Source organism: Porites lutea, chromosome 1, assembly GCF_958299795.1.
Source record: "Porites lutea chromosome 1, jaPorLute2.1, whole genome shotgun sequence".
Taxonomy (NCBI): Eukaryota; Metazoa; Cnidaria; class Anthozoa; order Scleractinia; family Poritidae; genus Porites; species Porites lutea.
This window is the reverse complement of record NC_133201.1, coordinates 12,874,792-12,887,107: the sequence shown is the minus strand read 5'-3', so window position 1 is coordinate 12,887,107 and position 12,316 is coordinate 12,874,792. Positions and strand designations below refer to the sequence as shown.

The 12,316-nt window shown below is 40.8% G+C and overlaps 1 protein-coding gene across 2 annotated transcripts in view; it reads left to right on the top strand.

Moving 5' to 3' along the window:
* Nucleotides 1-9,615, top strand: part of LOC140945497 (uncharacterized) — a 30,016-nt gene extending 20,401 nt beyond the window's left edge. Inside the window, exons 16-25 of one of the 2 annotated variants that reach the window (XM_073394524.1) lie at nucleotides 540-631; nucleotides 975-1,102; nucleotides 1,542-1,840; nucleotides 2,102-2,182; nucleotides 2,829-2,896; nucleotides 3,119-3,261; nucleotides 5,748-5,922; nucleotides 6,217-6,366; nucleotides 6,928-7,149; nucleotides 7,802-9,615. In XM_073394524.1, coding sequence (XP_073250625.1) covers nucleotides 540-631; nucleotides 975-1,102; nucleotides 1,542-1,840; nucleotides 2,102-2,182; nucleotides 2,829-2,896; nucleotides 3,119-3,261; nucleotides 5,748-5,922; nucleotides 6,217-6,366; nucleotides 6,928-7,149; nucleotides 7,802-8,820 — 2,377 coding nt within the window. In that variant the 3' untranslated portion in view covers nucleotides 8,821-9,615. Of the gene's footprint in view, nucleotides 1-539; nucleotides 632-974; nucleotides 1,103-1,541; nucleotides 1,841-2,101; nucleotides 2,183-2,828; nucleotides 2,897-3,118; nucleotides 3,262-5,747; nucleotides 5,923-6,216; nucleotides 6,367-6,927; nucleotides 7,156-7,801 lie in introns of both variants that reach the window. The other variant, XM_073394517.1, reaches the window with a different exon arrangement.
* Nucleotides 9,616-12,316: the final 2,701 nt, after the last annotated feature.

The following is a 12,316-nucleotide window of genomic DNA, read 5'->3' as shown; positions in this document are numbered from 1 at the left end:
GTACACCGAATTCTTCCCTCACTCTTCTTAAAGGGGCTATCAGTGTGAAGAGGATATTAGTGGTGCCATCAGTATACCCATACACAAAATGCTTCTGTACAGCTAGCTATGAACAACATATCAAACAAATTTTACCAGCGAGCCGATAACCATAATAATTGTTTGGTGATTTTAGTAAGCATAGCATTAAAACTTGAAAAACAGTTGGTTCAACTTTTTCAATTTATGTCCATCCTTGCCCTCTGTGGCAACAGACGACAGGAAACAGTTTCAATGTCTAAATATAGTCTTAAATAACAAAACTGGACCGGCCATTTTGTTTTGAACTGATTCAAATGATACCATTGGTTGAAGCAAATTTCCCACGCGGTACAACCAATCAGAAGCACTACCCAGATCTGGGGAGTGACGCGTCATCACTATGGCATTTCTGCGCTCATTTCTCAGACGTCATTTCGCGGGGAAATCAGTGGTGGCGTAGCGAAGTGTCGGCTGTTTTCTCAGGGTAGAAATCTAACTGTGATTATTTGTTTCGGCAGGCATGGCCACGTAAACTGCATATTTAGTACAGATTCACCTGCAGTGAAAGCAGAATGGGTGACTACTCTCAACACGTCTAAGCTAAGACTCTGTAAGTATGGATTCAAAACAATGTCTTGATAACTATTCTGTGAGCACTTAGATGTTATTAGTGGAAAGGTTAACCCTTCTTTGTGTTATTTTACCCGCGGGTTAGCGGCATCCCTTAATAGATGAGCAGGAATGTCAAATTAAAAACAAGAAGTATCAACGATATTGATTCACTTTTCAAAATAATCCTTGTGTATTTTTTCCGAGAAAAGCGGAGCAAAAAAGTAGGCCTTGTTTTGTCAGATTTAAAGACACCCTTGAACATAACATTTTCTTTGTTTCTTCTTGTGAATTGTTAATAAAAAATGAAAATTCATTGTATTTGTGCGGCTATACCTCTTCAGCTCCTCAAAATAATCCTGGTTGGTACCTCCCAGAGGATGATGGGACTGGCGGCGTGGCCATTCAGCGGCGTAACATGCCGCTGCTTAAAGACAACACCAGCTTATTTGTACTCAGCCAAAAAACTAAGGTAAATGAATCAGTGACCATTCATTCTGCCAGGACTTCCAACGTTTTTAGTTGTATTTTTCCTCAACTTTCATGGAAATGTGTCACTCGTTACCGTTGGCCATCCTAGTTTAACCCCTGGCTACGGATTGCTTTATTTCAGTCTGATCAATATGGAACGATGCAGATTATGCATTTCTGAACCTACTTAGTCTTCAGTTAAATTGATTCAGTTGGTACGTCACGAGTATAAGAAGGAAACATTTTTGCACAGGTTACTCATTTTGGAAATTCTGACCAATCCTGCAAGAGTTACGTACAAAAAAAAAACCTACTTACATCTTGGGGAAACATCCACTGCCAACTTCGCTGTTAGTAAGATGTCCTATTACTCTTTCCAGGTAAAATTTCAGATTAAGTTAGCAAGATTGAAACTTATTTGTCGAATTTTATTCCTCTAGGTTAACAATATTGTCTGCGTCCCAGACATGTCAGATCCCCTTCCAGGCGTCCGTGACAATTATGACATTCTGTGGCTTTTGTGCGGGGGAGGGGACCATGCAGGTCATGTGACTGTGGTTAAAGTGTCTTTAGCCTCCCCTCCTCAAGTTGTAGAGTCGTTCCATGTAAGTGATTCTATCATCATGTGTGGCGAGTATGTTGAACGGACTTGTGGTGAAGAAAAGAAGTTTAAAGGCCCCATTACTGGAAGGTTTGGCTTTCCATTTCCTACTGTCTGGTTAGGAACACAGGGCGGAAGGTATGATAGACTAACAGCAGCCTACATTTCACCGAGTTACCAGAGGTCGAAATAGATTTCTTTTGACTTATAACTATTAAGATCTGCTGAAAAGGTTTTATCCGTTGCATTGAAAGCAACAAATGTAGCACGCGTGAAAATCTTTGCTTTAAGAAATGTGGAGTTTACAGGCCTTTAACTTTGTGCTGTATTGGTTAAACAAAACTGAATTCATTGAGGTTATTTTACTAACTCCGCTGTTTTCTAATTAATTATTATGAGGATTTTTATTTACAACGCTATGGATTCTACTCGTCGTTACGTCATGTCAGTGAGGCTGCCCGATGCTGTTCTAGCTATTAAGTAAGTAATTTCAATACTCTTGTCGCAGTAAAAGCTGCATAAGCGACGAGCCACCTACAAGACCCCCGCGTTTGGTTTTTGCTTAAATTTAGGTTCGTTATTGCTGAGGCTCGTGTCCACTTAAGGTATTAGATCTGTTATAAGCCCGTTCGTTTCAAGAATTTATTTCTCAAATACTAAACAATCTCCCAAAATAAAAATTACACAAGTGTAGACCTCAGCTTTCAGTAAAATTAGCACAGTCATACTACTACATGAGAAATTTCTGCAATTTGATTGGCTCAGAGTTTAATTTGAAATACCTACCTGTGAAAATTACAAACCTTTTGTGGGTAGTAGTATAAACAAATAATAGCATGATTTGTGCGTGGTATTTGGCATAAATTACCACTCGTGATATTTCAAAATTGTCTCAAATTTCACTGGCCTAACGGCTCGTGAAATCACGTATAATAATTTCGAAATATCACTCTTGGTATTTATGCCAAATATCTCTACAAATCATGCTATTACCTCAGTATACTAATTCCACTTTCTGGTTGTCTACATGGTTCATGGTTCCTGCGCTGTATTCCCAAAAGTTGATTTTAAAGTAACTGTAGGTCAAAAGGCCTTTTCTCTAACTTTTTTTTCTTTTCTACTTAAGAACAGTGAACATGAAAATTTTTGCTACAGTAGCGGATGGGAGCCTGGTGATTTTCAAACAAAATCAAGGTAAAAATACCAAATATAAAGCTCCAGAATTGATTTTGCCAGCATGTCTTTTAAAATTCGCTTCTCTAGGAATGAAGCTCTGGTTCAGGAAATAATTCATTTGAAAAAGGTGAACATTTGTCAAACTGCTTATCAAAGGGCAAATACTTGATAAAACCTTACCTCTTATTTCAGGCCCAACCACGCACACGTATAATGATTTTTTGGCTTTTTTCTTTTTAGAAGGCACTTGGAATTTTAGTGAGCCAAAAGCTATGGCGCTTGGAAAAGATCCCGTAATGGCAATTGCTGTTGTGTCAGAAAACCTTTGGTGTTCCTGTGGCAACAAGTTGTTCATAATAAGTCATGATGAAGAAGTTATCAAGGTGTGTTTCCTGACTGATGTTTTTTTCCCACGATACCACAAGAAGGTCCACTCTGTAAATCTGAAGTCGAGTTATTCTTTTCACACCGGGTCGAAAATAGAAGAGAATGAGCATCAATAGCTGGCTGCTCAGTTTTGTATTGTTTAACTAACCAATCGTGTCATGCGCAATGATAGAAATGTGATGATCAATTTTAAGCCAGGTGAATGCAGAACAAAGATGTTATTTCAATCAGTGACACTGCAGGCGGCTCGTAAGAAAAAAATCCTAGTACTCCCAACAGGAGTCCAACCTATGTCCTTCTGGTTACTAGTCTAGATGCGCTACCACTGAGCTACAAGAGACTCGTGGGAGCTAGGGTCACTAGAGATTGCGTTCCACCCGCCCCTAGCTTCTAGGTACGGCATATTTCAGTCTTTATTAACCTCTTCTCTAACAATATTTAGCAATTATTGCATGAGACTGAGTACAATTTAAATAGTAATTACTAATACAGATTCAAGATCTGCAAAACTCTTCAAATAGTACGAAAGCCGAATCCAATAATAAGTCATTTTTGAGTTGCTCCAACTGTTTCAAAAGGAGGCTAATTGCGAAACTATTGATATGAATATGATAGTTTATTCTCATGCAAATGCCACTCATAGCTACTCATTATCATAACGAAGGTGTTGTACTTAGCCTCCTTTTGAAAGTCTCGGAAATGGCCTATTGCAGTAAAACTCTTGTTTTGTTCGATTTTTTTAGCGGAGCTCCACGCGCGCGCGTGGGCGGAGCCCCATAGCTATGAAAATGTGGTAATCTACCCATCCGAGAAAATTTGGTAATCACGTGACCGTACGCCCGCCCGACCGACCGTCTGCCCCCACCACAAATATACCAATGTTTACGCTTACACTTTCTAGCTAGTTTGAGAGCCTAGGAGAAAACTGATTGCACATCAATGTTGTGATCAATTGACAGCTGTCTCAACAGGGTCTCCGCTGACGAGTATCACCTGACCGTATCGCGGGCTCAGGTGTGGACCAATCGAAATCGAGTATTTTTTGTTTCCCTTACTTGTATATGCGGCAAATTAATGGAACACATTCTGGTCTCACATACTTCAAAGCATTTGGGATCGCCACGGTATTTTAAATGATTCTCAGCATGGTTTCAGGCGAGCTCGATCATGTGAAACCCAATTAATTGCCTTTATGGATGACCTCGCAAAAGAAATGCAGTGGTTGACAAGTTTTCTTGAGAAAAGAAGACAAAGTGTAGTTCTAGAAGGAGAGCCTTCGCGTTCAGTTCCAGTAACCTCAGGTGTACCCCAAGGATCAGTGCTGCGGTCGTCAATGTTTCTTATTTTCATTAATGATCTCCCATGCTATGCTGCGTCAAGGGTCTCTCTTTTTGCCGATGACACTGTCATGTACCTTGCAATAAAATCTGAGAGCGATTGCCGGCAATTACAAGATGATCTTCACAGCTCGGAAAAATGTAAATCCGACTGGTGTATGGAATTTAATCGAAGTAAGTGTAACGTTATACGGTTAACACGAAGACGTACACCTTTCAAATTTCAGTACAAACTTCATGGCAAGGTCCTAGAAACTGTTGATACTACTAAATATTTAGGGATCAACCTCTCGCACGTGATTTACGCTGGAATGATCATGTAAATGAAATTACCACCAAAGCAAACAAGACTCTGAACATTGTACGCCGCAATCTCCGCACTTGTTCGACCACATCAAAAGAACGAGCATACAAAGCCCTTGTGAGACCGATTGTTGAATACAGTGCCACTGTGTGGAACTTACGTAGCTAAGAACATACAACAGGTCGAAATGATTCAACGCCGAGCGGCTCCCTGGGTACTCGGGTGCTACGACAGATTAGACAGTGTCAATGATATGTTATCCTGTCTCAAATGGAGATCTCTGAAGCTCAGGCGATCTGACGCACGTCTCTGTATGCTATATAAAGAGAGTAATGGATTAGCCACTTACGAATGCGACAAGCTTCAGAGAGAACATAAGACTTAGAGCAGAATGGACACCAGGCTCTCGTCTCTCAGTCATCGATTTGAGCAGCCACGTTGTACATGTGATTACTTTAAGAACTCTTTTTACCCTAGGACAATTGAATTGTGGAACAATCCCCCACCAGAAATTATAGCATCTACTTCACCATGTTCATTGAGGCAATCCCCGTGTAATCTTATATATTGATTAGTAAGTTAATGTTATTGTTGTGTTGATTGTTGTAATTTTTATCATTTAAAGCAGTCTGCAATACTCTGTTAAGAGTGAAGACTTAATTGGTAAATAAATAATAAATATGGGGAGTGCCAGGGGAACTCCGCGCGCGTCCTCGAAATTTCTCCTTTCGCCCTAAAAACTACTGGCGCCTGCATGCTACTCGGGTTACAATCTCTATGTTGATCGTTCTCAATATATTGATGTCCCATGATTGCTTTGTTTACGTTTGTCTCATTTTAGCACGTGATTGAGGTGGATGATAATCCCAAGTCCAGCATCAAGCATCTTGTCAGCTATGGTGTTGGTGTGTGGGTGTCCGTCTGGAAGGTGCCGTCAATCAAGTTATTTCACAGTGAGACACTGAAGCACGTGCAGGACATCAGTATTGCTTCTCCTGTCACCAACATGCAGCGAGGTCAGTAACTTTCGTTTACCCTGGTTATAAATTAACTTTGTATTACACCCGTTGCCTTAATTCCAGCGTAATAGTTTTAAAATTTCTAACCTAATTAATCTAATTTACAGTGTCGTGAATGCATTATTACGAAGCACTGCTCCACAAACATTGTGCCACAGTTGTTCATAAATAAATAGCGAAAAGAAAAATCAAGCCCTTATTTCATCTGTTGTTGTTATTTGAAAAGTTGAACCTGGTGTTGCTTCCTCTTTTGACGTTTTTCGCTGTACCTTTACTTGCTTTTTTACACAGATATCGACTCTCAGCTGGAGAAAACCAAACTGGATCAAGTTTACGTGACAGCCCTGTCAGCTGATGAGGGTTTACTATGGGTGGGGACCAGTGTAGGAGTTACCCTGTTGTTTCCTCTTCCAAGGCTTGAGGGTGTACCACTTGTTTCCGGTATGACTCGCATTTTTCTTTGCTTACTGCTTCTTTCGTATTTGCTGTTAACACAATCCATTTAATAGTGTAATGATTCGAGAAGGGGCGCCAGTTGTTCAAGAGGTGGATAGTTCCATCCACCGGATAAATCCCTATCCACTGGACATTGCAATTAATTTCCATAATACTTATCCACTGGAGAGTGTTTGTCAGGGCCCGGTTGTTCGAAAGATGGATAGCGCTATCCAGTAGATAAATCACTATCCACTGGACATTGCAATTAATTTCCATAATACTTATCCACTGGAGAGTGTTTGTCAGGGCCCGGTTGTTCGAAAGATGGATAGCGCTATCCAGTAGATAAATCACTATCCACTGGACAACGCAATTGATTTCCATAATAATTATCCGCTGGATAGTGATTTTTCCGGTGAATAGTACAATCCAACGTTTGAACAACCGGGGCCTGGTGGATAGCACTATCCATCTTTTGAACAACCAAGCCCAGAATTTCAGCCATAGCGTCAAAGCCATTTCTTTTGACACCAGCAATATTGCTTATGAAACTTTTTATTTCAGGCAAAGCTTGTGTTGCTTTTCACTCGTACGGAAGCAGTGTGCGATGTTTTTACCCGCTAAAAAACAACCCGACCCTCGGTACGGGTCATGGTCTCGAGGCAACAAGGCCAGACCTCAGCTTGTTTCGGGAACATGAAGTTAGAGACGCATGCGTGCAGACAGACCCGGGAATCTCAGGAGCCTGGGGTTATGCATCACGAGGTCCAACGTTACCCAATAAAGGTAAAGGTTAGTTTCTACTCTTCTTTGGTACGACAAATGTTATTCCGTAGAGGTACTACAACAGCAATAATCGTTATTTTCCCTATTGAAGTTTCACAAAAGTTCACTGGCCGGCATGTAGGCAGAGCTTATCTTGGCGGGGCAGTCAATTTACATTTAGGGAATAATTTTACTGTGTTATGTACTGGTACATGTTTGTCCATATATAATGCAGCTTAATGCGGAAAGATTATACAAAAAAGAAAAAAGAATTTATGGTACATAATGGATTTACAGTAAATAAAGTTTATTGGAAAAAGCTGGTATCAATTCATACTGACTATAATTAGGGGTAATACTTATGACCAGAAAAAATGATTAGCCCAGGTATATATTGCACCAAAATTGACATAAAAAGAAGCAGACCGTTAAAACGAAAATGTAATTTAACTGCATTGTGCAACAAATTTTCTCGACGTTACGGTTGTACATCTCAAATATAAGTGATTTTACTTTGTAAATATTTAAAAATTCAATTGAATGATAACTGTGATTGAAGGCAGCTTACATTACATACGGCTGCCTTTGTGGCTTTAGAATATGGTTCTTACCCGTTTGGTTTGACGCCGGTACTGATCGATATACGGGTAACAGGTAATGTGGTTTGTTGCAGCTTCCCCAAAAAAGATCACCTTTAACAAAACAGCAACACCCCCCCGACAAATTTCGAACCATGTGGGAGGAGAGGGTGAGGAGGATTACTCCGACGAAGATGTTCACTCTGACGACGAATTTAACTTTGTAGAAGACAAGCAGCAGACCTTGAATGGGATGCGGATATCGAGTGTTGCTGGTACAGAAACTGGCACCTTCAGTGTCAGGTTCGAGGGTTGCGAGGAAGCTGCTCACAGCCCTACTTCTATCGCTAGTTCTGTTCAATCGGGCGAATTTATTGGGAAGAGTCAATTCCGAGTGGATGACTTTGCCCGAATGCTGTCTGAGTTTAAGGGCTTTGGAACTTCTCCTCCAAATCCGAGTATTCCAGAACCTCCACGAATTCCACTAGTTATCACGAACACCTCGATTGACGAAGTTGATGGGACACCTGATGAAAATCCCCAAATCAAGACTGGAACCACTACTACTAATGGTGAGACAACCGGAAGTGTTGGTGAAGCAGACAGACAGGCTCTTGCAATTGGAGACGAAACAGGGGACTTCAGAGGAAGAGTGAAATCTGCCGGTGAATATATCAAACTAAGTCAATCACGGGCGGCTGCTGCCCAAGCGCTTACCATAAATGAAAATGATGAAGCAGAGTCCAAACAAAAAGCTGAATCGAGGCCTGAAACAAAAAGTGATACCGGAAAACAGTTCACTGTTGCTGAGCCCGGTTTTCCAAGTTATGTACAAATCCTCGATGATTCTCAAGCTTCCTCAGTGTCATTAGAAGACGAAAGGTCGCCGGAAAAGATTTATGACAGTCCTCGGCAAGACGATAGCTATACAGTGTTTGAAAGAAGCCAGAGGCGCGCTAGTGAATTAGCCGGAAAGAAAGTGGAGAACTTAAAACCGAGGCTGCCGTTTCCAGTTCTCCTGGTTAGCGCGGGTGAAGGGTACGCAGACTTGCGGCGAAAGAAGCGAAGTGAGAATGATAAAGAACCTCGAATAATGATCTGGCAGGTTTGTTAGAGCAAGATACATGTACATAGGAAGGGTTCAGTTTTAAGCCGTTGGGTGGGTGTCGAACAGCTTAGTCTCGACCAAATAACTGGCGGTATTGGTTAAGTTTCTAATGAGGGTGATTGCCATTTTTTACATGAATTCTGATTACAAGCCATGAGCCTTCATCGAATCAAAAGGTTTAAATGCAATGTTTGTTTAAGAGAACATCGAATTATTTTTTATCACAAGGTAGATTCCTCTTTATATGAAATTAATAATATCATTATGCATATATTTTTACGTAACAATTAAAATTTTTATTATTTCATTGGGTTAGGTCGGTGGACATCTTTTATTTCTCTTTCAATCTGAAAGGCTATTGTAAGGCTTTTGGAAGTGCGTTACTTTTTCTTGATACACAGATAAAGTAGGCTTTCTTTCTGTTAGCCAATCTTCGTTTCATTTATGGAGAAGCAACCTCAGATTAGAATCTGATTCACTTCTTGTTGTATGTGGACTGTTGAGTTGGTCAGTGTTTGTCGGATTATCGCGGTCTCCCATTGCAAAACAAGCACTAAAGGAGTTTTAATCAAATGTAATGTCCTTGTTTTTGCGTATTAGCGTGAAACTGTCAATGTGAATTAGTTCGACTGCTCTGTCTTAGACATAACTGGTCTGTACTCTCGGACAACTTAAAAAGTTTTCTGTACATTATGTGGAGTTAGTAAGATAAGTCCTTACGAAGTCGTAAACTGAATTTCTAAACTGCGCTTTGTCATCCTGCTTGAAGATATATGGTCCTTTAATAAACTTTCAACTGTCGATCATCGTTTTTCTGTCATTATTTAGTTCAATCGTTCATTCGTTTCTACGATATTGTTGTTATTGACAGCCTGTTATTGATTGATATATTTCTTTTGTGGGTAAAAAAAGTCTTTTATTTTGCAAGTGACTATCGAAACAAAATGCCCTGCTGTCTTTGCTCAGTAACCCCATTCCCAGGCTTCTCTCCTTCTTCTGCTGGGGTGGGGAATGAAAGACCCTGGGAACGAGGTTGATCGCTCAGTCCGGTTATCGCGAGTAGACCGCGCGTGTGTGCTCTCCTCACTCGAAGATTAAATACATAAAACGCGCGATGATCCTATCAGTTTGCGTTCCAGATTTTGACGTGGTGTCTACTATAAATTGAAGAAATTAAATCTGTCTTGTATCTCGTGCACCCTTGACGCCGCCGCAGACAATCTTTTTGGGATTTATCAATTATCTTGCGATGGCCAATATTGGATTTTAGTCTGTGGTGTCATATGTTCGAACCGCGGAGGAGCCGGAGACAGTGTGTGCGACGAAGTACTTGTCTCTCATTTCTGCCTCTCCAAGGTATCCAGTGTTGAATTAACCTGTCTGCGATCATTCTTAGGAAGCTGTTTTCAGACGCTGCAAGTACATAACGGTTTTGAAGCAGAAACCAAGATTTTTTGGATCTCGTGCCGCGGTTTATGCGAAAAAGCGCGATACCTGATATTATAAACAAAGTTTGAATCTCTGTTAGGTTAAGGTTCAAGAGCTATTTTGGTGCATGCTTGGAACAATCTCGACTTTATTGAAGGCACCTGAATGACCTGGATACTCGCCAATAGCATAAAGAGAGCCGCTAATCAAAGAAATGCGAATCTTGTACTTAGGGGGTCAAATTGTCAAGAGCTTGTGGCCATATTCCAGACTGCACGACGTCTACATCGGCAATCTCAGTCACGTTATAAGTGATTTGTCTACCAAAAATAAATGTTGTATCAGACTTGATTGGGCCGGGTATCTGCGACCTTTATTGTCGCAGGCTTCCATATTTAGGTGCGAGACACTGGCGCATGTTTCTGTACCGCACATTGTTAGTCTGATAATTAAAGTATTTCATATATCAAGTAACGCGAAATATGCAGGGCCGTGAGTGGCGGAAACATAGAAACGCGTTCACATTCATACCGTAACGCCAATAATTGGCTTAGCTAAACAGTTCAAGTCGGTGATGTCATTCATCTATAAGAGGCCTTGATCGAACACTGCTGTGATGTTAATTACACCCGTCACTCAATGAACCCTTCCCTGTTTGGGTAAAAGCTTTATGTAAAGCCGGGTATTAAACTCACACTCCATTGACCATCTAACAACGGAATTGAAATCATTCTGGAACTTTCCCATTTTTGCTACCAGTTTAATACGCTTTCTTTTCTTGATTCTTTCAGTCCTCTCATTTTTTCGGAAGAAAAATTCTATTTGATTTGGAAATAAGCTCAGGGCCTGAAAGACCGTCGTCCTAACTGTACGCTCTGTAGTTTGGTATGAGTTTCAACCGTCCTCTGTCATGATTAAGTTTTAAGAGCCTGTGGCTCTGCTCCAAGCTAGATAGGATGCTTCTTTTCTCCACTGTTTTATACCGATATCCTCAACCTTCTCGTAGCCAAAAACAATGTGAAAACCAAAGTGTCCCAGTTATAATTAAACACTTGATTCCACGGTGGAATTCTGATCCTCTTGTCAACACCGAAAACGGCTACTTTAGTTCTTTACTTCCGCGCTCCAGGACAAGAAATCAAGAGAACGAAAGTTACCGGCGTGCCTATTTGCTAGTAGCCGCTCCCTTGGACGAATCTAAGTGTACGACTTAGGGCACGATCACTACTAAGACGTATAGCAGCCCATGGTGGAAGCGGATATTCTAATATTTGGTCTTTTTTTGGAAGGTATAGGGCAATACCGTCAGTACATTCGTCTGGTGCTTTAAAAAAACATATACCTACGGGCATATGCTTGGTGGCCTTTTTGAAATCATTTACATCAGAGCTACTTATAGTGCTTTTACTTTCTATATTCAGACATTCTAAACGTGGCGTTTTTTCCTTAAATCCGTACATGAAATCCGTCAAACAGGCTTTTCTTTCCTGCGGTGTTTTGCATGTACATCTGGGGTTTATTTGTACAGCCTCACGGATTAGTCCTTAGTCTGTATCCATCCATACAAGGCCACAGGAAATCACTGTTCAACAGCTTTCACTCAACCGGCGAAAAGCTACAATGGGATCACGTTGTACAGCAAATAGTAACAAATATCACAGGAGCTTAGTAAAGAATTCACGGGAGGGTTGCCTGTTACCTGTCCGCTTTCGCCTCATTCAGGAAAAAAACTATAGTGTTAACGAAAAAAAAAGACAGACAGAAAGAAAGAAACTAAAACGCGAACAGAAGACAAAGGTGTCATGTGCAGCTTGCTATGTGGGCAGGTAAACGAGGAAATGATGGGTTCAATACTGTTGTTTTTAAAAGAAATAATTTCCGACGTCGGTTTTAGCAATGTTGCCTTCATATATATACCGTGAATCCTCTGTTAAGCCCCCCCCCCTCTAATAAGCCCCCCCCCCTTTTCAGGGGAAGAAAGTAAATAAGCCCCCCCTCTCTATTAAGCCCCCTTCCCTTCCCCTAATTATTTTTCACTAATAAATGATGTATTAATCTATTACGACTGTAAAAC